The sequence below is a fragment of the Periplaneta americana genome, chromosome 2 (assembly GCF_040183065.1).
Source record: "Periplaneta americana isolate PAMFEO1 chromosome 2, P.americana_PAMFEO1_priV1, whole genome shotgun sequence".
NCBI lineage: Eukaryota > Metazoa > Arthropoda > Insecta > Blattodea > Blattidae > Periplaneta > Periplaneta americana.
This window is the reverse complement of record NC_091118.1, coordinates 183,534,143-183,560,025: the sequence shown is the minus strand read 5'-3', so window position 1 is coordinate 183,560,025 and position 25,883 is coordinate 183,534,143. Positions and strand designations below refer to the sequence as shown.

General features: G+C 35.8%; 1 protein-coding gene across 1 annotated transcript in view; it reads right to left on the bottom strand.

Annotated features, from left to right (window-relative positions):
- The window catches only part of LOC138694895 (cytochrome P450 4C1-like), a 33,405-nt gene extending 8,044 nt beyond the window's left edge, over positions 1-25,361 (bottom strand). Inside the window, exons 1-7 of the mRNA XM_069819068.1 lie at positions 25,264-25,361; positions 23,217-23,380; positions 17,270-17,376; positions 11,124-11,214; positions 5,448-5,633; positions 1,947-2,016; positions 1,362-1,564 (exon numbers count right to left, since the gene is read on the bottom strand). Coding sequence (XP_069675169.1) covers positions 1,362-1,564; positions 1,947-2,016; positions 5,448-5,633; positions 11,124-11,214; positions 17,270-17,376; positions 23,217-23,379 — 820 coding nt within the window. The 5' untranslated portion in view covers position 23,380; positions 25,264-25,361. The remainder of the gene's footprint in view (positions 1-1,361; positions 1,565-1,946; positions 2,017-5,447; positions 5,634-11,123; positions 11,215-17,269; positions 17,377-23,216; positions 23,381-25,263) is intronic.
- Between the last annotated feature and the right edge of the window lie 522 nt (positions 25,362-25,883).

Here is a 25,883-nt window from a genome sequence, read left to right as displayed (position 1 = left end):
GGTTTTATAATGGTACAATGGTGATTTGTCATTGGCTGAACACTGAACTATAATGAATAGGTGTACTTTAATGAGGTGCATTAAGGGGCTACTACCAGGTGTATAATTACTACATTTCGGCATGGTCGAGCATAAATAATTAACTAGCATCTTCACATTGTATCCGACATAGCCAATCATATTTTCAAACTCAACAAAAGGTAAGAACACATCATGTCTAGTTACAGTGGGAGGATATGTTTCCATTTCCAGACTAGGAATCGATGTTGGTTTCTATCAGTCTCTCTGTCCATCCGTCCATCTGTCCGTTCAGAGGACCGTCGGTCTGCGTATGTGTGTTTATTTCAATATATATTTCAACATGCCCCATGTGTGTGTGTGCGCGTGCGTGTGTGTGTGGTGTCTATCCATTTATTCTTTTGTAGGACTCCCTTCATTCTCTTTTTCTCTCTCTGAATATTTTAAGATGGTGGAATACCAGACGTAAAAATCTGATATTCTGAATGTTGAAGTAGCATGATACTCCGCAAGTCTCTCTATCTACCAGAATATTTCAAAATTGGTACCAATACTTTAATTAAAATCAAAGCTTATTTATCCGCAATTGACATAATTATAATTCTGAAAAGTAACCTCCTCCAGCATCACCTCTGGAAGGAGATGGCTGCCATAGCGTCACTTTGCTCTAAGCTTCTGATTGATCACTCTACAACTGTTAATATTGGCCTTTCTATTTCTAAAGCTTGCTCCTCTCAGTGGTTTTTTTCATTTTATGAAATAAGTCGTAGTTGCAAGAAAAACTCATATCCGGAGAATACGGAGGATGCTCTAGAATTGTGCAGTTCCACTTGTTAAGTAAATAAATTAATCACTTGGGCAACCACGTGACGAGTATCATCGTGAAGCACAATGGGATAGGTATTCAAGAGATTTCGGCTTTTCTGGCGTCCAAGAAGTGATTGCAATATGCCTCATCCACATGCATTCCAATTAGAACAGAATAAGTGATTATTATACCTTCATAAGCATAGCAATCAAGATAATTTTGAGTGGCTTCTGCTCTTATCTACATTTTGTTGGCATCAGGGCGTTGCATTGCAGATAACAGTCTTAGTACAATCATTGCATGTAGATTATAAATAAGATTCATATCGGCCATGACTCCATCTCATACTATCAGTTTACATTGGTCACCGCTGGGGGAGTTGAATACTAACATTGGTGCCACGAATTTTCGAATTACTCCTTAGATGTAGAATTTGTATTTATATCAGTTATAAGCAGGGATTGCAGACCAGTCATCTATGATCTGTGTGGATATAGAATTAAAAGTTCTGAATGATACAGAATCAGCTACTTACCGCACTGGTCTTCAGCAGAGTCTTCTGAAGTTTGGAATTTCGATTTTTGCATTTGTTCCTTCCTGGCCTTGACGACAGATTTGCTAAGTCCATGCAGTATAGAGAGACACCTCTTTTGTTCTTTTCCTCTAGATGTAAGCGAGAAAATGAAGTCAGGATATATCCACGGTTTTGGTAGTCTTTGAATAAATATATTGCCCATGCTGCAGACACAAGAAACAACATTAATGGTATATGAAGAATGAAACACATAATAGTATGTAAGCCATTCAGAGTCACAAACGCAAAGGACGGTACTTATACTCCTTACCCCTATATAGAGAGTACAATGAGCCAAATTTGTGCATATGTGCACGAGTCCAACCCGGGCCCGGTCTTCCAAAAAACCAAGCAATGTTAAGTCCTTTCCTACTTCTCACAATGGTAGAATTATTGTATATTACGTTCACTTTTACCACAAACGATATGGTAACTAACAACCTGTCGTCTTGACAGATACTGAATTTCATATAAATCTCGTCTCTAATTGCGAGATAAGAGAAGGGGTATATATTTTAATTATACATTAGTTACCGTTTATCTTACCTGCGAACGGCTTTAACGTATTCCGTATTTTCTCCTCGCTGAGCATTCAGAGTCACACCCATAGACGTTTCTGAAAGACAAATCCAAACGTAACGTTTAAAGTCGTAGTGTCAAAGTCAGGATAGGAGAAAAAATGTCGGAAGGAAGTGAAATAGGGAGAAGAGTACGACAAGGATAACCTTTATTACCTATCCTGTTCAACATCTACTTGGAGAAAAAATGTCAGAAGAAAGTGAAATAGGGGGAAGAGTACGACAAGGATAACATTTATTACCTATCCTGTTCAACATATACTTGGAGAAGAAATGTCAGAAGAAAGTGAAATAGGGGGAAGAATACGACAAGGATAACCTTTATTACTATCCTGTTCAACATCTACTTGGAGAAGAAATGCCAGAAGGAAGTGAAATAGGGGGAAGAGTACGACAAGGATAACCTTTATTACCTACGCTGTTCAGCATCTACTTGGAGAAGAAATGTCAGAAGACAGTGAAATAGGGGGAAGAGTACGACAAGGATGACATTTATTACCTACCCTGTTCAACATCTACTTGGAGAAGAAATGTCAGAAGAAAGTGAAATAGGGGGAAGAGTACGGCAAGGATAACATTTATTACCTATCCTGTTCAACATCTACTTGGAGAAGAAATGTCAGAAGGAAGTGAAATAGGGGGAAGAGTACGACAAGGATAACCTTTATTACCTATCCTGTTCAACATCTACTTGGAGAAGAAATGTCAGAAGAAAGTGAAATAGGGGGAAGAGTACGACAAGGATAACCTTTATTACCTATGCTGTTCAACAACTACTTGGAGAAGAAATGTCAGAAGAAAGTGAAATAGGGGGAAGAGTACGACAAGGATAACCTTTATCACCTACCCTGTTCAACATCTACTTGGAGAAGAAATGTCAGAAGAAAGTGAAATAGGGGGAAGAGTACGACAAGTATAACCTTTATTATATATCCTGTTCAACATCTACTTGGAGAAGAAATGTCAGAAGAAAGTGAAATAGGGGGAAGAGTACGACAAGTATAACCTTTATCACCTACCCTGTTCAACATCTACTTGGAGAAGAAATGTCAGAAGAAAGTGAAATAGGGGGAAGAGTACGACAAGTATAACCTCTATTACCTATCCTGTTCAACATCTACTTGGAGAAGAAATGTCAGAAGATAGTGAAATAGGGGGAAGAGTACGACAAGTATAACCTTTATTACCTATCCTGTTCAACATCTACTTGGAGAAGAAATATCAGAAGAAAGTGAAATAGGGGGAAGAGTACGGCAAGGACAACCTTTATTACCTATCCTGTTCAACATCTACTTGGAGAAGAAATGTCAGAAGAAAGTGAAATAGGGGGAAGAGTACGGCAAGGATAACTTTTATTACCTATCCTGTTCAACATATACTTGGAGGAGTTAGTGAAAAACTGTTTCCAGAACTTGGAAGGACTGATAGTAGGAGAAAGAAGAATAAAGTGTATAAGATTTACTGATGATATGGCGTTGTTCAGTGGTGATATTCGACCGGTTCGGACGAACCGGTTGTTAAATTATTTCTAGGTAATGTTTAGAATTACCATGGACATATACTGTATATGTTTAACAAGATACACATGAGAGAACTGGCGAAGCGAGTGGATTTATCTGGGAAATCTCAGACTTCGAGTGACATTTACGAGGACTATTTCGTGAATGAAATAAAAATGTAAATAATATATCCCTAAAATTCGATCACAAAATGTTAATAATTGTATATTAACGAATACTTAACCTATTCAGACATTGTGAAGTTGAAATACTCGTAGATGAATATCTATTACTGCAATAAAGAAATTCGATGTTAGTATTCAGTAATGCCAATTGCGAAAAGCGAAATACAGGTTTAACAATGTTAATTACATGTACTGCACTTTTCTCTTATTATTATAATATAAATGCATTTTCATTATCTGCTGAAATCATAATTTAATTTAACAGTAACAGTGGGGACAGCTATAGACCAATGGTTATGTATTCACAGAGAGATATGTCGCTATACAGTGAAGCCATCTCTATATAGATAGGCCTAAATAAAACACGAATTTTATTACGCCATACGGAAGGCAGTTTCATCAAAGATCTTATTATTACTATGCAAGGTCCTTGGGTTTGATATGCGATGATGTTAATTGTTTAATTTCATTCACAAAATACAAATTTTATAGGCTACAATTATAGGTTACGTTACCTGTGGAAGTAGGACCAATGTCAGTTGTGCCTTATTTCGACCGTTACTTACAATCAGTGCTACACGAAAGCATTTTTTACAGCTCGACAAACGCATTCTCGCTGTAGTGTGTAACGGAACTCAATTGCATCTACACAGTTCAATATTCCAATCGCCTATGCGTGCAATCTGAGAAGAATATTGAAAGAATCAAGTTTAAAAGGTACGTTCAATTAAAATGCGTGAAGATTTTGTGTCTACATGGTGCGCCGTTTTGAACGTCGTCTTCACTGCGTAAATATATTAATTAATATTAAATATCAATCTTGCATTCGTGGCTTTAAAGTTGAAATAAAAGTTTAACCGTGTAGTTGCATCTTAATGTATTCATGGTCATCAATTTACGGGGAAACAGTTGGCGACAACGACTAAACAAAAGAACGACCATGCGATAAATTGATAGCGATAAATCTAGCTGCAAAAATTATCGCAAAGTGTGACTGTGATTGGTTGGAATTCAAAATTTCATTACACATCATTGTTCGAAAATAGAGTCACATCATATAAACGAAATAGTCATTACAAAAATGAAACTATAAAAATACATATTAAATGTAATAGAAACAAAAACTATTATACACAGTATATCAAACAAAAATGACCATCCCAAATATTAAAACAAAACAGAAATATAAATTAAATGAATTTAGCCATGAATGAGCAACGCTCATAGTCGGGAGTTCAAACCTGCAGTGTAGATAAGCAGAAAGAAGGAGAAGAAGACAAAATAAACAATTAATATAAGCAATAAAATAGTAGAGATTATAAAAACAAGAGTCTGTATGATAAGAAGCAAACACAATTGAAAAAGTTTGTAACCTATATTCACAAGTAGGCTAAGTAATAAGACTAATATTTAGCAGTTAGTCATCTACTGCATTGTTAAGTTGCCTTACTAATTTCTTTAATCTCAAGTTTAAATTTTTCACTTTTTAGCAAGACAAACTGCAATCATCACTGCTAAGAGAATGTTATGCGAGTTCTTGGGTTGCGTGTAAGAGACCCTTTCCACAGTAAGAGCTGGTAAGAGGGACTCATTTTTTATATTTGTCTATCTGGTGTGAAGATCTGTATGCACAGTTTGACTTATGGCATGAGCTAATTAACAGTTTTCTTCTCAGAATGTTTGAGAGGATGAAGTAAGTAGCATACATTTATGTAATATCACAACAATATTTATGTGAACTTAGGTTCAATCGCTATATAAATATAAAATATTTCAAATACTTACCGCTGATATTATCCAGTGCGCAGAGTTGGATATATGGTCTGATTTCGAAATCAGGGCCGTTGACATGTTTTGACAGATTCTCTAGTAAAATGTTAGCATTGTTGTTGAACACTTCGACAAATTGCTCGAGGATCCTGAAGTGGAAGGCCGGAGTCAGCAGCTTCCTATGGATGCGCCAGTGTTCTCCTGAAGAACACAATGAAAGGTTTTCGTTCATTTTCAAGGGAATAATAGTGTTTCTGAAAGAATAAATGCTGTTCGCAAAGAATCGCATTACTGATGTCATCAGAAATTATACAGTGTTACTATAAATGATCTTTCCGATTACAAACTTGAAAGACTCGTTAGGAGACACTTAGAAATATGATATTGGTATCAATGGAAAGAGAAACTCAAATATTTTTGTTATGTTGGTGAACTTATCGCATATTTATTAATTTCGTTGCTAGGAGACGATATAACAGAAAAATGGCTGCAAACGAAGACAGGAGGGCATTTTGTGTGCTAGATTTTCACATATCTCAGTCTGTTGTCACTGTACAGCGCAATTTTAGAAGAAAATTTGGTGTTTATCCGTAAGTGGTACGCTGACTTCAAAACGAGGGGATGCATCTGTAAGCGGAAGTCAACCGGTCGTCCATCAGTAAGTGAGGCAAATGAGGAGCGTGTGAGAGAGAGTTTCACACGAAGTCCACAGCAATCCACATATTGGCAACTTTACACATAGCATGAAATCCATAATTATTTTGAAATACACTTTAAATTTTTCTTTAATAAAATGGAAAGGAGGCGTTGTGTAAACAATCCAAGTTCACCTGGTTACATTTGTGGTAATTTTGTTGTGAAAAAGCAGAGACGAAATATAATTTCATTTGTGACTGCAATGCTGGAATATTGTGTGGCAGATGATAGAGCTGTCACAGCGGAAAGCAACTTATTCTATCACGGGCACAAAAGCCTCTTTAGCTTAAGGTGCTTAGGGATGTTCCATGTATCACCCAATGAGGACAACTATACCTTTATGAATCACATAAATTTTCATATCCATTGTTCAAGAATTAAAACAGAAAATCAATATCCCGAATTTAAAAGAAAACTTACAAATTAAACCAAACCCTTTAACTCTATTAAATATAGAATATAATCTAAATTTAACAGAAGAAATACTAAAAATCAGAAGTAAACACTGAAATACTGAAACAATTGTCTTTAGAGACAATTAATATTAGGTACCCTCCACAAAACTGGCTTCATTTATACACCGACGGATCCTTGATCTCCAGAGAACAAGGTGCCGGTGCAGGTGTTACGTGCTGTCTCTTCTCACTTTATAGATCACTTGGATATGGAACAACAAGTTTTGATGGTGAAATCATTGCAATAAGTGAATGTCTCAGGAATCTTCTATGCCACATCAATAAATTTAGGAATTCAGTTATATTGTCAGACTCCAAAGCAGCTATTCTATCAATAGTTTCTAAACACACACCTTCATCTCAAACAGCAGAAATAACTAAAATGCTCTCTCAATTAATATCACTCAATAAAAGAATTGTATTCCAATGGATACCATCCCATTGTGGAATCCTGGGAAACGAGAATGCGGATGCTTTAACAAAGAAGGGCAGCACTGCTACTTACAGACCTGTTACTAAATCTACGTATTACTCTGTGAAGAGATTTATTAAATCTACATACTTAGACTTCAACAAACAAAATTTGATAACACAATCCCAAGGGAAAAAATGGAACTCTCTGCATCAAAATCCACAGTTAATTCCCGATTTACCACGAAAATCGTCTGTAGCTGCATTTAGATTGGCAACAGGCCATGATTGTTTGGCTAAACACCTGCATAGAATTGGAATATATCAGTCCCTAACTGTCCATTGTGCATTTCAAACCAAGAAATGGATTCGGAACACCTCAAAATCTGTGCTTCATTGGCTGGTCATGATAATATCTTTGAAAAATATTGGAGTGCAAGAGGTCAAATGACTTTATTGTCAAACGCCTGGCATTAGAAAACAACAACAACCTTTATGAATCACGTCTACGTTACGTCACCATATCACATGGTAAATGGCACTTCTCGTACACGCGATCGAATGTCCATACCTGAAAATAAGTGCGCAGTGATGCTTCTAGTTTATCTCCTATATTCAGCTTAGAAATTCTCATGATGAAGAATCGGCAGAACGGAGAAAAATTCTCTCCGGTACCGGGTTTCCAGCTTTACGTTCTAGCGTTTTGCCCACTAAGCCACACCGGATTCAAGTTCCCATGCCGGATTGAATCCCTTTGTTGGCCTACCCTCGTGTACCGTGTCACAGTAGACACAATGTCCAATCACAAGTACAGAGGTGCACTCATTACGCGTGACTAATTGGCCGGGGTCTGACGGAATATGGCTCCATCTTCAATCACAAAGTGGTTACTTACGTTGTATCATATTCTCCTTTCTACCAATTCTTCAACATATGGAAGCGCATAATTACTGCACTGAAACTCCATATGAATCGGGGAATACTAAAACGTTCTAAGTCATCCAACCTTGTTTTTTGGAAAACTAAAAAAAAAAAAAAACTGATTCTTTATTTTCAGGGTTTGTTTAAAAATATGAAAAAATTACATTTTAATATATGACCTAAACAAATGATGACCAAAATCACTTTTTTTCTTCTATAAACCTAAAAAAAATTCAAATTAGGGTGTCTGACTTAGAACCTTTTAGTTTACTTTCAGGAAAATTAATAAGAAATTGAAAAATTGTTAATGGAATATTTATTTTGTATAGACTGTTTTGTGTACGAACAAAAGTGTCAACTAAAACTCACATTTTAACAAAATGTATGAGAAAAAAATAAAATTGGGGTGTGTGACTTATGTAGAACCTTTTAGTTTACTTGAGGGAAAATTAATAAGAAATTGAAAAATTGTTAATGAAATATTTATTTTGTCTAAAGTATTTTGTGTACAAACAATAATTCAACTAAAACTCACATTTTAACAAAGTGTACTGGATAGAAACGTATTTTAGGCCAATTTTTATTATTTTAATCAACTTCTTGCTCCTACGCGCCGCTATCTACGCCTCCAGTGGGCAAGTTTAACAACTCTCCATAAAAGTCCGTGTACGCTAGAGGTACATATGGCAATAGTGATCTAATGTGTTGTACTTTTTGGGGTTTTATATGTACTTTACCTGTCTCGTACGCTAATCGCACTGGAAAAGATGGTCGAGGGCCACTGTTGTGCAATAGCTTGTACGTGTGTACTAATAACCCATCAATGTGGCTTCTTGTGACTATGGTACCTTTAACAGCTGTGTCACCATCATAAGTACAGGGACATCATTTTATTTTTACTTGCATTTTTATTGTACCTGCACCCCCACCCCTTCACTAATGTCCTTGCTCCCGTCAGACACACAAACTTACGGCCGCTGTTTCATTCAAAGTCTTCAAGTAGTGAAGTAAACACTGCAGTGTATAGTGTGTTTCAGAAATATGGTTGCGTTTTCTATAGAAGAAAGGACCTATATTAATAATATCGTACTAAAAAATTATATTAAAGAAACGATCAATTCAATTTCAGAGAATATGCTTCAAAATGTTTTTAATAATATGCGTAAAGAATTGAAGCCTGCATTGTAATGAACGGCAACCATTTTCAGCAACTTGTTTAAAAATTCAGATTAGCTTATTTTGAATTGAGGTGGCTACAAGCAAAGGAATGCTAGTGACATTTGTAATAACGTGAGTTAAGTGCATCCAGTGTAAGCTACAGTATCTAAAATTTTAGTGGCAAAGGGATATTTTAATCTCATCACACATTAAAATTTAAATTAAAATTTCACCGATTTTACGAAAGCTTAAATATTTAAACCCCATTTTCTCAAAAGTAACTTAAGTGCACTTACAGCCCTTTACTTATGACCCCCTCAATTTAAATGCACTCTCTATATTGTATGTTAAAATCAATAATTAATATGCTAAATAAAGTAGACATTACATAATGAACATAGCAGCCTGAAAAGTTGAGTTTTTGAAAAAAAAAATGTTACTACTCTACTGTATTTTGATAAATTCCATAAAAGAGATGATCAAACTGAAAATCGTAATATCGTATTTCCCTACAACATAAATGGATACACTACTTTTCTCTCCTCCTATACCCAGTAAAATGATTTGTTTACATATTGCACTAGCAACTCCAATCTCCTGTAATGGAAGGGGGCAACAGTGTTTCCGAGTATAGCCAGGTTAATGTTAAAAATGTTGGTAAAAATAAAGTGATGTCCCTGTACAATGCATTACAGAACTTATACCAAATTCCACTTCGTTTCTTTTTTTGTATCTGTCGCCCTCTTGTTTCCTCGGATAAACATGTTTTCTTGTAAAACTCTTGCTACCAGACTTTACAATTTTTAATGTCACATATTTCAACTTCTGCTACTGTAAACTTTCTAGATAAACTTGAAGTTATAATAATTTTGGTCAACTAATGCATGCTGTAAAGTCTGTCATGTTTTTTAATGGCTCTTTTGACAATTGCGAAATCCCTATCGCAGGGCAAAAAAGAATGTCCTCTGATAGGACAGAATTATTCAATTTTCTCTCCGAATCTGTGAAGGCCAAAAATATACTATTAAGAGCATGGCTTTTATTCTGACCTCTACAGTTGTCACAGTAAACATGAACTTCTTTTATATCATTTAGGACAGAGCTAAGGTATTCGAAAACGAAAGAACACACCTCATTAGGGCCTTTTTTTGCGATGCCTTCATTGTAAATGTATAAATTTGCATAGTTTTTCTTGACATCATGAATGCAGAATGAGTTGACATTTAGCTGTCTCGATAAAAAGTGCCTTGTACAGGGATAACTGGCAATGAAATGTTCTGCATATAATCGAATGCAATGGCAAGAACATGATGTTCATCTTTAGATTTGTCAGGACATACCTCAGACTGAAGCCATGAATAAAACTTTTTTGATTGATTAATTCTCCTTATATTTTCTTCATCCATTTTCAATCTCTTACTAACATTGAAATCTTACAAAACAAACTCAGTTGCCACAGTTTCAATTTACCGGGAGAACAGTCTAGCCAATAGAAACGAAAAACTTCCGAGTCAGTCTGGCCAATGGAAACAAAATGGTTCTGTGTCATTGACTCAGAACGTTTTTGTTTCCACTACGCAATACAGAACTCTTATATCACCATACAAAGAGACTTGACTTAGAATATTTTTGCATACATAGTTGTATTTACCTTCAAAGAATGACTACCCGCCATTAAATCAATTTCGTAAAAATAGCGACTTAGGACGTTTTAGTATTCCCTGATTCATATGTATTTCGGTACATCATAGTAATAATAGTCCACACCTGTGGAGTAACGGTCAGCGCGTCTGGCCGCGAAACCAGGTGGCCCGGGTTCGAATCCCGGTCGGGGCAAGTTACCTGGTTGAGGTTTTATCCGGGGTTTTCCCTCAACCCAATACGAGCAAGTCCTGGGTAACTTTCGGTGCTGGACCCCGGACTCATTTCACCGGCAACTTACCTTCATTTCATTCAGACGCTAAATAACCTAGATTTTGATAAAGCGTCGTAAAATAACCCAATAAAGTAAAAATAAATAAATAAAATGCTAATAATATTAGAACTTCACCTTTACTTGTTAGCAGTCCATAGCCCAGCCACGGTATAAGAAAGTTGTAGCCGAAACCCTTTCCGATTTCTTTAGTGCTGCTGAGCAAAATCTGAAAAAGGACATCGTCAACATTAGTAATGACGCGCCTAGGAACAAAATGTACCACGTACAAAATCGTTTTTTTTTTCGGGAAAATGCAAAAACATTCTATGTTTAAATTTTTTCATTTGCTTTTTTTTCCCATGTTATTGAAATGTTGTTACCTTTGAAAATAATTTATTTACTCAAAACTGTTAATTTACATTACGTACTTGGTATGTTTTGATGCCAAAACAATGATATTACTTACTTTGGAACTCAAATTTATTCGATTTTGCTGTATAAACATTGCATAAAAAACTCTGAATAATTTGTCTCTCTAACAGATTATTGGAATTTTGCTTGAACTGAGAAAAAAAATACACCTGACCCATGTCATGGTCCAGAATGCCTAGTCCTCCGTCACAACAGGATTCATTTGACATTTTGAAGGGTCGACGCAAGAACTAGCTGTAAAAAAAGCTCAGAATCTACTAAACAAAAGATTGACTCGATAAATCCAACTGAGGAAGAACCTGTCCAAACTTGTAACGTGTAAACGTGACATAATACAAATGCAAATGGTACGTTTTGCTTCTACATTAGGGAATATTTTTCAATGCATATTGTACATTTTGTAATCAGGTAATTTTTTCCATTGTATATAATTTATTTCCAAGAAATAGTCTACCCAGGCATTCTGGGTTGCCAAAAACACAGAATAACACACATATAAGAATAACAACGATTACAGTAAAATAGATGAGTCAAATTGAAATGTGAACTAGGAGCTTAAATTTAAGAAATAATAAATTTGTACATATATTGTAACAATCACACACTAACGGATAGAAAGAGGGGGGGGGATTATGATATTCCGTATAAATGATTTTTCAGAATCGCCACAGACCCTTTAATGCTAGAAGTAATTATTTTTGGAATGATGTCATGGATTCCAAATGTTTTGATAGTGTTTACAGTTAATCGTGGGATGGTGCCCCTCGCTCCGATCATTAAACCATGTACTTCCCAGGTGCCTTCCATCTGATATTTTTCTCGAAAATACGGAATAGTATGCTCATAAATTTGTTGTTTCTCTTTGTTGACATCAGATGGTTGGGTCTGGCTCAACTCAAATCTAACAGTTGGGTCCAGTATAAAGCCTTTACTATTAGTCTTGTCTAGAGCCACGATGTCCGCTCTTCTAATTCCGCCGCCTTCAGACGCAACGCAGTGCACCTCTTCATGGACCTCGAAGGATCTATTTCTAAGGGTTTGTGCTATTAGTTTTCGGATGTTATGATGGCGCGAATTTCTCACGAGTTCTCCATGCTGACAGGATCCTAGGACGTGTGCTAAAGTTTCAATCTCGTTGCAGTATCTGCATGCAAATGATTAAAAACTAAAATCATAACTGCATTATTTGGTAGTGTTTCTTTTTGACCCTTAGGAAATAACTTTTAATTCCAACTGTGAAAAATTTCATTTGGTATGTTCTGTTTCTAAACCCCACAGTTTGGTAGTAGTCTAAAATGTATTGACGTTAGGGTAGGTGTTAATGTAGGGTGACCAGACGTACCCATTTTAACGGAATTGTCCCTTTTTTCAGCCTCTTATTCCCTGTCCCGGGAAAAATGTGAACGGGATGCTAAATGTCCCTTTTTTTTAAATGTCCATTTTTTTTAATTTTGTGTTTTCCTAAATTCCATTATTTAGTTTAAATTACTTCGTGCAGTGTAAACACTATTGTGAGGTGAAGTGAGCATTCAGAGTGGTGAAAAATTAAGACGTTAGTTTTAAGAATGTTATCCAGAGTGTGAGTTTCGTATTATCAATCCGTTTTTTTTTAATTTGTTATCTTACTGCGCTTTTTCAACTGCTATGATTACATAGCGTCTCAATGAGATGAAGGTAATAATGCCAGCGAAATGAGTCCAGGGACAACGCCGAAAGTTACCCAGCATTTGCTCTTAATAGGTTGAGGGGAAAATCCCAGAAAAAACCTGAAACATGTAACATGTTCAAAACAGGATTTAAACCCGGTCAGGAATGCTAACCGTTACTCCACAACGGTGGACAATCCGTTGATCCTGCGCATCTTCAGGAAGGGTGTTTTCGTTAATGAAATCTCTTTGAAATTATGAGAGAAATCATCTTTCTGTTGAAACTGTAGGCCGAAAGGTAATGTTGATTGCAAGATGTCATTTGAAGCGTGTTTCTTGCATTGAGTTCTACAGTTTTCTCAATGAAAGACCACAACTTTTAGAGGAAATTCAATCATCACAAAAATATGGTACCCATGTTGGACGGTGTATATATATAATTAACTTGCCGATTGTCTGTAAAGGTGGGAGCCTTAACCTCTCGCTACCCACCCTCTGGGCCAACCTGGCCTGTCATAGGGTTGTCTTTATGGGTGAAAGTGATATAACTCTGCAGCTTTGCAGGGCGAGTTGTTCTTTTTTGAGTATAATAAAAAAGTCTAATACCATATGGGTTGGAAAATTTAGAGTTTTCGAAAAAGAAAATGCTTCTTTCGAAAATTTTAACGTCGTCGCTGTAGATAATTAGTATGCATGGGATCTTGATTTTTAGCAATACCAAAAGATGGTGTAATAAATAATATTTTTTCTGTGTCGTATTTCGTGTAAATTAAATTAAAAGTATTGAAAATTTGTTGCCTGACAAACGAGACTAGATGTGGCAACATAATCAGCTGTTCTCCCTCGACTGTCTTACGAAGGTCAAGGTCGTCTTGTTCTAGTATTACGTGATCTACTTATCTGAAGTGAAGTGAAGTGAAGTGAAGTGAAGTGAAGTGAAGTTTGTTTTGCCATTCAATTTAGCCTATCGCAACTGACGTGCCATTCTACGCGAGCATAGAGAAAGGTTTCCGGTAGGATATTAAATATTGTAGAAATGTAGATAATAACCTCTGATTTTGAAGGTGCTAGTTGAAAATAGCAAACATACAAATGTCATAATATTGAAAATAGCTAAGTCATTGTTTGTAAAAGTGCTAGTTAAATAGTGTAAATAATAAAGTCAGTGTTTCTGAAAGTGCTAGTTAAAATATTGTAAATAGTGATCTCAGTGTATGTCAAAGTGCCAATGTTAGTAATACGTGGGCACTGCACAGGGCCGCCGAGAAGGGGAGGCAAAGGGGGCAAGTGCATATGGGCCCGTGAGCAGTAAGGGCCCGTCAGATTTAGTGAGTCTGATTACTTTTTATTATCATGAATAATTCTGTGGTGTTTGGGTAAAGGGAGATAAGTCAATAAAAATGAGTTCGGAGATAAATGAAAATTAAACTTGGAACCCTTATCCAAATAATTTTCTACACAAATAAAACACATCAACTGCTAGTATTCTTTGATTTTTGCACACCCACTTGTATAATTTAACTTCTGTGTTCATCTGGGGAACAAAATTCCACCTGGACAAAAAAATGACTTATACCCCTTTACCCGAACACCGCAGAATTATTCACAGATACATACCAGTACTATAAAATTTTGTAAGAACATTTGTTACGTGAATCTGACATATAAACCAACAATAGTAGAATTAATACCAATTACCAGTTCATTATGTAAATGTTTAACTTTTGTGTACCGGTAATAGAATATCGGTTTCCCACATTAACAATCATCAACACGACACTTGAGGACTCCGGGATTTGCGTGAAATATGTTCCCGTCGCTTGTATACCTTATTTTATTTCAAGGAGTGCAGTTCGGTGGCTCCTTTGAACACCCACTTACAGATTTATGACTTCCTACACAAACAGCTCTGACAGTTCCATCCTGTCCCTTCGTCCCAACATTGCACAGTTGCCACAATCCTGGTGACCTTCGAAATTATGCAGTGAAACTGACGGGATTCTTGAAATTGGGAAAAGATGCGGCAACTCTGCCTCCACGTGGATTTGACGGGCACCTGTCAATTCTTCTGAACGAGAGTTGTGATTGGTTACTAACAAGAGAAGACAATATTTCCGTCACAGTAAGGAAGACATTTATTTATGACAATCAATTAGTAGGGGGCAGTAGAAGGTCTGTCGGCAAAGTCCTTTCTCTGAAACTGCACTCCATGAAAAAAAATAAAGTATACTGAACACGTTCAATTGGCTTGTCCGCTTAACTACCAACCCCTGCCGGCCCACCGCAATATGTTAGTGGACTTTCCCAAATCCAAGCCGGAGGATTACGTTTCCTTTTCAGTAGGACCTATATAGCATGTTTCGTGACGAAACTTTCGTATTTTCGTTGTTTTTCTAGTAAATTCTGTGTTACCAGTGGACAATGGACAAGTAGAAGCATAAGTCGGGAGCTGAGAAGCGCAAGGAGAGACAGAAAAATTGGAAGAGATTAAGAAAGGGAGTAGAACTTTGTTTGAAGTTGGTGTGAAATTGAGCGACCTTGGAAAACTAAAAAGTAGCAGACAGATTGTGTCATTGAATGTGTTGTTCGAAAACAAGAGCCTTTCCAAAAACAGTATTACAGTATTTTCAAAACTCAAGAATGGAGAATGTGTTCCCAGAGACTGGCTAGTGTGGAGTGAAACAAATCAGGGAAAATAGCGCAGTGACTGATTTGTTTCACTCCACATAGCCAGTCTCTGGGAACACATTCTCCATTCTTGAGTTTTGAAAATAATACTGGAAAGGCTCTTGTTCCGCCACTTAGGAGTTTATTAGGCAGGTTGGGGATACTTTTTCGAACAACGCATTCAGTGACACAATTTGTCTGCCACTTTTTGTTTTCCAAGGTCGCATGTTACTTGCTATAACTCACTTGCACATATTAACACATCATTTTTACTATTGTTTGCTTGTTCTGGTTCAATACTACTGTTATCAGAATTTTTTCTAGACAGCCACAACCATCAGTATTCACTTCTAAGCATGAACTGTCTTCATTTTTGACAACCTGAACAGACGGGCTTGAGATTGGTTTATTTTCTGTGCCTTCACAAGCAACGCTTAATTTCACACCAACTTCAAACATAATGAAGGAAATAAAAATGTATTCAGAGTAACAATGTGTCAAGAAAGACTGAGTAACCTTGGCCTCCTTAGTCTGGAGAGCGATCTTGCTAGGTCTTTAAATTTTGATGATATAATTGATGATTTTGCATCAATGAATCAAAGTGTTTTATGAAAACGAAACGAAACTAACGACAACGAAAAGACGAAAGTTTCGTCACGAAACATACTATGTAGACCCTACTGAAAAAGAAGCGTGATAAATATAATATATTGTGCTAATGTGAAGTTTTTCTAAAAGTTTTCAATGTAACAAAAGTGTATATTTTTTAATTCGTATCTATGTAAGGGGGTACCTTTTATTTATTTTGCAAATAATTATTATGGTCAGAATAAATGGTAACTTGCCACTTTTAACTTTTTTTTTTCAATGGGGCCCGAGCACAATATTGCACAGGGGCCCATAAATCCTGTCGGCGGCCCTGGCAGTGCATAAAAGGACCGTGCCTCGACAGTATCTACAAATCGCCTGGATTAGCTCACCAAGCGAGTGCACATGAGTCACCCCTGTAAAGGGTCCTATCCTCAGCACAGGTGGCCTTTGTCCAACCATGGGACTTCATAGCTATATCTTTAATGAATTAATTCATTCATTACCCAGTGCATAGATATTCACCGCTGTCTGCTAGTTTGTGTGTCACACGGACAGCGTAATTCCAACATTTCGCAACAGGGATCGGTAACGACTGACGAAATTGTTGACAGGGAAGATTTTAAATTTGGTGGAGAAAACCCCGAACAGAAGCAGACACTTGATTTTGCAATACGTAGCCTCTTGTTTACATCTGATTTCCGATGAGTTCAATGCCTCCGTACGAAATCTTGGCTGTTGCGACGTTGCCAACGAGTTTAAACTTTCGATGCAATTATTTACTGAACCATACATATAATCTCAAAGGGTATAATATATTTTTTGTTTATTTTCATCTAATCTAGCCTATCCCTTCTTTCAATGCACATGGTTATATCGCTTCCACCCTGTATATATTGGAAAACTGGTCATGCTACATTGATGTTAACATTTTGAGAATTACATTACCTCGATGTACTTAGGGCTCCAAATAAATACAGCAAGTTTCGTACCACTCCACAACCTGAATATATCTCCATTAGCCACAGCCAATTTTTCCATACGACTCCAATACTCTGAAATAATCAATAAACAAAAATTAAAAATTACATAGAATGATTCATTAAGTATGACCCATGCTTTACGAATCGGTTCTGTAAGTCACTTTGAAGAAAAAAAAAAGTTACATCAACATGCGTCCAAATATCATAAGTTTCTTTCTTTATTTGTAAAAATCCATACGCCTTACCGTGAACCAGCCTTGTAACTTGTTTGCATCTTAATGCAAACAGTGGGGCCTGCACCAAGAGGGTTATAGTGAATTCGAATATGATAGCGAAATTCTTAGGTACACTTAGCGGCAAAAAGAATGGGCCGACTCTTGGTCGATAGAAATGCTAAGTTCTATCGCGCGGTTCACTCGTGTAAACGTAACCCACTGCAAGGCATTGCTGTGGTGTCTCTTCATTGAAAGTCATCCGTCTATAACGCAGTAAACCTTACGAGCAGGGTGTGGCCCAGTCGTAAGAAATCTGACATCCGTACAACAGGTTGTGAGTTCGCCTCCCGATACAGTAAAATTATTATTTTTTTTTATTTTAATTTTTACTTAATTTATTAGTTTAAATGTGAAATGGCATTTGTTAACAAACTTTGTTACGCCTGCCCATCACCTGTGGACTATTAATGGACGAGACCTGGCCGGTATAAACAAAACTATTTGTTTCACATCCTAAAAAAACCGGACGCATATCAAACACAAATAAATAATTAAATTAACAAAAACAAACAATTTTTAATATATTAACAAAAAAGGCCTGTGGAGGAGACTAGTATCTCGTCCACAAACCACCTGCGTCAGCAACTGCCCTCATTCTGTGCGGCATGGAGTCCACAAGATTATATAACAGGTCTAAATTCTTGGCCATCTCCTCCCACGCATCTAGAACTCTGTCCCACAATTCCTCAGGTGTCCGAACGAGTGTTTTTCTGCCCAATTAGAGCGTAGGATCCTTTTGACTGCAGCCCACAAATTTTGAATCGGATTCATATCTGGTGATTATCTGGTGACTATCGTTGCTATTGGAGACAATTACCTCGTCGGAGAAAATGACATTTCTCCAATCGAAGTCCTGTCGGAGAGTAGCATACGCAGAATGCTACTGGAGACAATTACCTGGTCGGAGAAAATGACATTTCTCCAATCGAAGTCCTGTCGGAGAGTAGCATACGCAGAATAACCTATGCGAACCAGGCAATGAGTTATTGTTTCTGTGGTATCTTCAAGCGTAATGAGGAGACAGAACGTTGTATTAACAGATAGCAGTATTGCTTGAAAGTGAGAGGGAGGTTTATTATTTATTAGAGTTTGGACATATTCTAAGAGATATCGCCACATAATTATAGCTTTCCGAGACACATATGATGGCAAATTTGTAATTAAAAAAAAAAAGATTGGGGGAGATTCGAACCTTGAGCTCTAATATCAACTTGTTCAACAGACCAATGCCGTAACGACTTACGCTACTGTGACTGTTAAGTCTGGTTCACAATAAACCGGGAACGGAAACGACAACGAGAACGAGAACGGAAATATTGTTAAAATAAATGTATTTAAATGTGAGGATTCACAATTAACTATTGTGAATGCTCACATTTAAATACATTTATTTTAACTTTATTTCCTTTCTCGTTCTCGTTGTCGTTTCCGTTCCCGGTTTATTGTGAACCAGCCTTTACTATCGGTTCGGCATAATACATGGTTTTCCTGTTCATATTCGCTCCGGTTGATTTTGTATTTATCAATTTTACTATTTTTTTAACTCTTCAAGGGCCCTGATGTATCTAGAATCAACCCGCTATTCGATTTTATTACATATTTTAGACTCTTAAACAAAATACAGCAAATTTAAATGGTTTAATTATGTGTTACCTAGTGAACTATGGCTTTGACGAGACGAGCATGCGCAATGTTATGTCTCTGGAACTTGGAAATTGTCGCCCGGCCCATTCTTTTTGCCGCTAAGTGTATATCATTTACCATTTACTGGGAAAAAACGTTTAAATGATAGCTATGTTTTCATGGTTAAAAAAATATATATTTTCGATATGATTCTATATTTTCATGAAATGTAAATCAAAATAGCTATGCAGAAAATGCAATTTAACAAAGATATTGCAGTTCACTGTATGGTAGCTCCTCCGCGAGCTCCCTGCACCTGTGTGACATTTTCATATCCAACGAAAGTATAGCGTACGTTGTAGACATCCTAAACTTTTTTACACCATGTTCAAATTGGATCTGAATTCAGGATCTTAAAATAATTGTTTATCTCGGGAACAACGAATATTCCTTATTTTTATCTCGATCTTACTGATGTATAGAAAAAATAAATATTAATTTCCGAAACAGTTTCCTTATGAAATAAAAAATCTGTACTTTTCAAAATACATATTAACACTATTATAAAGTATTTTGCATGGAATCAACTGGCAAAATCTATCAACAACTCCTCGAGACAGGTATCTCCTCCCAAAGTGGATGTCCTTGTCCATATGTCTTGACCTTCTCCGGGATCAGGGATCTCAAAGGTGAATACTGAACACTATGTAAATTTGTGAAACTATATAAATAGTGTAACTGTCAACAAATCCACAAGTTCACTATAAAATTATTTCGAAATGCAGGTAATGTGCAAACTATACTAGTGAAATAACCATTTTCTATTAAACGGAGAACTTAAAATAAGTTACGTAAACTAATGTACAAACTATACTATTGAAATAAAAACTCTTTTCCATTAAACGGAGAACTTAAAATAAGTTACGTAAACTAATGTACATACTATACTATTAAAATCAATTTTTTTTAAACGGATAACTTAAAATAAGTTACGTAAACTAATGTACATACTATACTATTGAAATAAAAACTCTTTTCTATTAAATGGAGAACTTAAAATAAGTTACGTAACTAATGGACATACTATACTATTGAAATAAAAACTCTTTTCTATTAAACGGAGAACTTAAAATAAGTTACGTAAACTAATGTACATACTATACTATTGAAATAAAAACTCTTTTCCATTAAACGGAGAACTTAAAATAAGTTACGTAAACTAATGTACATACTATACTATTAAAATCAAATTCTTTTTTAAACGGAGAACTTAAAATAAGTTACGTAAACTAATGTACATACTATACTATTGAAATAAAAACTCTTTTCTATTAAATGGAGAACTTAAAATAAGTTACGTAAACTAATGGACATACTATACTATTGAAATAAAAGCTCTTTTCTTTTAAATGGAGAACTTAAAATAAGTTACGTAAACTAATGTACATACTATACTACTGAAATAAAAACTCTTTTCTATTAAACGGAGAACTTAAAATAAGTTACGTAAATTAATGTACATACTATACTATTGAAATAAAAACTCTTTTCTCTTAAACGGAGAACTTAAAATAAGTTACGTAAACTAATGTAGGCCTACATACTATACTATTGAAATAAAAACTCTTTTCTATTAAACGGAGAACTTAAAATAAGTTACGTAAACTAATGTACATACTGTACTATTGAAATAAAAACTCTTTTCCATTAAACGGAGAACTTAAAATAAGTTACGTAAACTAATGTACATACTATACTATTGAAATAAAAACTCTTTTCTTTTAAACGGAGAACTTAAAATAATTTACGTACACTAATGTACATACTCTACTATTGAAATAAAAACCTATGATTTTTTATGGTTTTCACGTAGAATTACGTCTATCAGATCGTTCCTCAGAGATGACATTTCGGAGTTGGATGTAACGAAAAATGTGTAACGCAGAAATATCGTTGTCACCTAGTGGAAGTAGAAACTGCGAGCGCCGTATTCGATTCGTAAGGGAAAGGATGTGGGTACACGATTGTGAAAATTTCGTTCGCGCGCTCCGCTTCTAGCGGAAGCGATGGGGAGCACACATTGGGTACCAAACCATGCTCGCGAGGCTCCCCGACCACAGCGAATTAATGTCTTCCAAGTCTACCCAAGCTATCGACTTCGAGGATAATAAAATTAACACGTATTATCTCTGTCAAATCTTGTATAGTATGTTTTAATACTGTAAAATTGGAAAAAAATAAATGAATGAACTTGTTAAAATTTTTATTATTATTATTATCTTTTTTTTAGAACTTTCTTGAGAAAAACAACTCCTTTCTCACCGCATGAATTCTGGTGTAAATCTACGACATGCGAACCTCTCCATAGGAGCATGTTGTTGCTCAGTCAACTGTCCGAAGACAGGTTTGAACTTCATAAGTGACGCCAGGGGGGACGGAATTGCCTATAACTTTCACATGTTTGGACCTAGGAACTTGAAATTTGAAATATTAGTTTCAAACAGCTTTTTCTTTGCCTTCAATTTTTTTTCAGAATGTTATGAATAATAGTGTTTATTTTTCAAATCTTTTATTAAAAAAATAAAAAATGAAGTACCTTTTCCTAAAAATTTGCTAAACCAATAAAACTAAAACTTGGCACATGTGTCACCTATACCTAAAGTAACATTTCCCTGCAACCAAATATTTTATTTAGGCTTTATAATATTTAAAAATATACTTTAGGTATTAAACACTTTTTTCTAAGTTTTGTAATGTATAAAACTCACAAATATTAACACAGCAAAATTTCGCTGCATTAGATAATATAGTATTAAGCTTGAGTGCAAAATTTTATATTTTTACCCCCAATGCTTGCAGAGAAAAAAGTAGGCCTAAATAAGCATTGAAAAATGTGTGTCTAATGCCTACCTACATCACTTTGTGTGATTCGGGTTCCGCATACTGTGGATAGATGGCAGGACTGTGACCCATTTTCAATTTGCACACCACTTCGGCGGGCCACGTTATGCATGATGTGTATCTGTGAAGAGTTAAGTCATGTACTAGGGTGAGTGTATGTTAAATGTTCGTGTAAGTGTAGTGTAGGGGATGGGTGAGGATGATGACGGTGAGGAAGGGAGAGGGGGAAACCCGGTGCCGGCACGTAGCCGACTCCTGTCGAATAGTGCCAATGGGGCCGCCAGGCTTAACGTCCCCATCCGACGTATGAATCACTATCAAGAGTGACATATGCCTTCCCTTCTTATGCACTGCGGAGAGATTTGGGATTTAACCCAGGCATATTGGTGCACAATTTAGTGATTAGCAGTTGTACACCGCCATCTCTCCTAGTCTCGAGGTAGAAATTTTAAAATAAAATCTCTGACCGCACCGGGAATCGAACCCGGTCCGGGTAGTCTGGAGGCAGACGCGCTACCACAGAGCTAACTCGGCGGAATGCATTGAAAAATGTAAGTTAAGGAAAACGTTTAAAGTTACAGTACTATTTATCTACTCTCTCACCTCATACAGTGCACTCAATGTTATCCTTCCTTATCCATAAGGAAGTACTAACCCACAGCCTTCCTAGCGCTGGTCAGATAGTTTGCCTGTCTAAATTCCAAGAAAATTTCTATAACACAGAAACTTCATAATGGCTACTAAAACTGAGAGTGGCATATTGCGCCGCGCTGTGGTATTTAAATGTTAAAGACAACTTAGGCCCTTGAGACAAGCAAAATATTGCATTTATTTATTAAAGCAATAAAAAATGTTTCAATTTTGTCACAATTTCGCATCTATTTACCCTTAACTTATATTCTGAGAAATACATTTTGAAGCCTACTGGCTACACTTAAGAAAATCGGTACTGAAATCTTCAGGGAATTCTCAATTCTTCCAACAATTCAAAATATTGTACACTGACTTTATGTTGTCATAACCTGGATTTCTTGTGGAAGCGAATTAAAATTAAGCTTACTTACTTAATTTAAACATATGTATATGCAACAAAATACTCCATATATTTCTTACTGTCTGCATTCAGCCCGAATTCCAAGATGTTACCCAGAATGGGAATTAATTTAGGCCCAGGAATCTTCTCTGAATACTCCATCATCGCCTTCGTCTTCACTCGATGATATGCATATAACGCCATTAAGCCCATCAGAAAGAGACTGAGAATTGCAAACAGCATCCTGTGGGAATAACAATCAACATTGAAACTTAATTCACAAGAAAGGAGCTTAATTATAATTTGAGGGCTTAGCGTGAAACTAACTCAACTACAAATCTTAAATTTTTCAACAGAGACAAAATAACATTTTTTAAATACAAAATTGTTGTTACTACTCATAGGAATGAAACCAAATTATTTCTTTAAGAAACCAAAACATCACATGTAAAGTGAGTATTATTTCTATAAAAGATGTTTAGAATATTCTTGAAACAACAGCAAAGTTATTAATTATGTTCATAATTTGTGACATAAAGAGGACCTCAATAACCAAGCTGAAGAAAAATATGAAGTTATATTAAGTTTTGTTTGTCTTTATAAAGAAATGCAACTTCCAATTCTTCTTAACTATCTTCGTCATTGCAATCATAACATATATCCTCTTTCTCATATGTTTGATTCTGCTTTTTGCTTGTCACTTTTTAATTCAGGAGGTCGAGATTAGTCAGAACTTGTCGGTCTTATGTCTGGCGAGAAGTGACTGTTGTCCAGTGCAATCAATTCTCTGTGTCTATGACAAGTCGAACTAAACAATAACTTACGATACCGGTACCCTGCTGTTCTGGATGAGTTCGGGTGTACATCTAATTATGTACCGGTATGCATTATTTTTATCACTACATATTTCGCGGTGAAATGTGATTTGCGTTTCTTTAAGGCCTATATTACACTATCACATTTCTGTGTCAGAATATGATAAAATGTTTGATCAAATAAATATGATAAAATGTAAGATTTTGACTATATTACACTATGTCAAAACTTTTATAATATCTTTCATCACAGTTCTAATAATGGATCCACAATAGTTCTATGATTGTTGTAACTGCAAAATATGCAGTAATGGTTATTGCATTAATACTAAAGAAATCAAAGAAAAAATGTATTTCGTCAGCTTAGAGTGTAAACCTCCTAAACAACAAAAAGGAAATTTTACAGGGGAAACAAAAAAATGACTATATATTAACTCTGAAACTTTAGGACAAACCAAAAGTACCGGTGGTGAAGTTTCAGAGGTTATTTATACTCAATTTCTTGTTTCCCCTGTAAAATTTCCTTTTTGTTAGTTAGCAAGATGACACTCTAAGCCGACTATTTGGGTTAGAGATTGGGGTAGGGAGTAAAAATACAAAAGGAATCCATCAAACTCTACTGAGAGAACTTCAGTACAAAGATGTGAAATCCTATATATATATATATATATATATATATATATATATATATATATATACTAAATATTTAATAATGGATGATGAAAGATTTCATGTGACTCATAATGTGATATGAAAAGTTTCGTCGTTTTCACAAACCATGTGTACTTAATGTCTGCCATTTTCTTTCTTCCCAGTCACAGATTTTATCAAAGGTATGATGATGACCATAACTTTTATCACAGAACTATGTCGTAGCTAGATGTGATTAAAGATGCTCTATTACACTGTAAAAGATTTTATCATATAGAGTATATTTTATCAAACTTCTGTGACACAGAAATTTGAAAGTGTAATATAGGCCTAAGGGCCGAGTCCGACAAGCATAAGTGACTTTCAACCCGTGCCCGTGCGGCCTCTAGCCTACAATGCACTATACACTAATTACGCCACCGTAGAGTAAAAGCATATCGGGTATCACATAGTCTACAGATAACAGATTAATGATCAGTCTCCAATTGTAATTCAACTTCACGATTCTGTTTCACACGACACTTGAAGTCTGTGGTACACAACTGCTGGCGTATTATCTTATTTGAAATTAGCAGAACTGTTTTAAAAAAGGTACAGAAATAAAGTATGTTGTGATATAGCACGTAATATACGTTCTTTGATATGCATAAATGTAACTTACTTGAGGATGTAAATTCTGCAAGTGTCCAGAAAGAAATAGTGTGTGCGGCTTGTGTGCAAGGCCGTCCACTGCCAAAAATTGCTTGCGTGCAAGGTCGATTGCCAAAAAATATACAACTTCTTGTTTTTTTCCCCCTCCAGTCAACAGTTTATACTTACACAATCAATATCCAGAGTCCAAAAAAACAAACATTGTCTCATTAATATATTATATAAGATTTTTCCTGGCCTTCATTGGCCTAAATGGAACTGGTTTATTTGCAGCAATTATTGCGACAAATACATATGTGTTAAATTACAAGGAGATACGAAACGACTACAAATTTTACATATTCTTCGGAAAAAGAAATGCCCAAATGCGTGGCGAAATCGCGTATAATTATTACTAATTTTTTTATGTTCTGGATTTCGTCGCATCCCAGAAATGTATTGGAGTGAAATTCAAAAGACGAGGCACCAAGATCTACTTGTGCAGAACCGAAAATAGCTACTGATCCTAACAGGTTACGTCCTCAATGGTGTTTTGGATTTAAGATTACCAGGTTCAAACCCAGCCGAGAGCGACAGATTTTAAATAACAATAAAATCGATATCACGGCTTCAAATGTAAGTGAAGTAAAG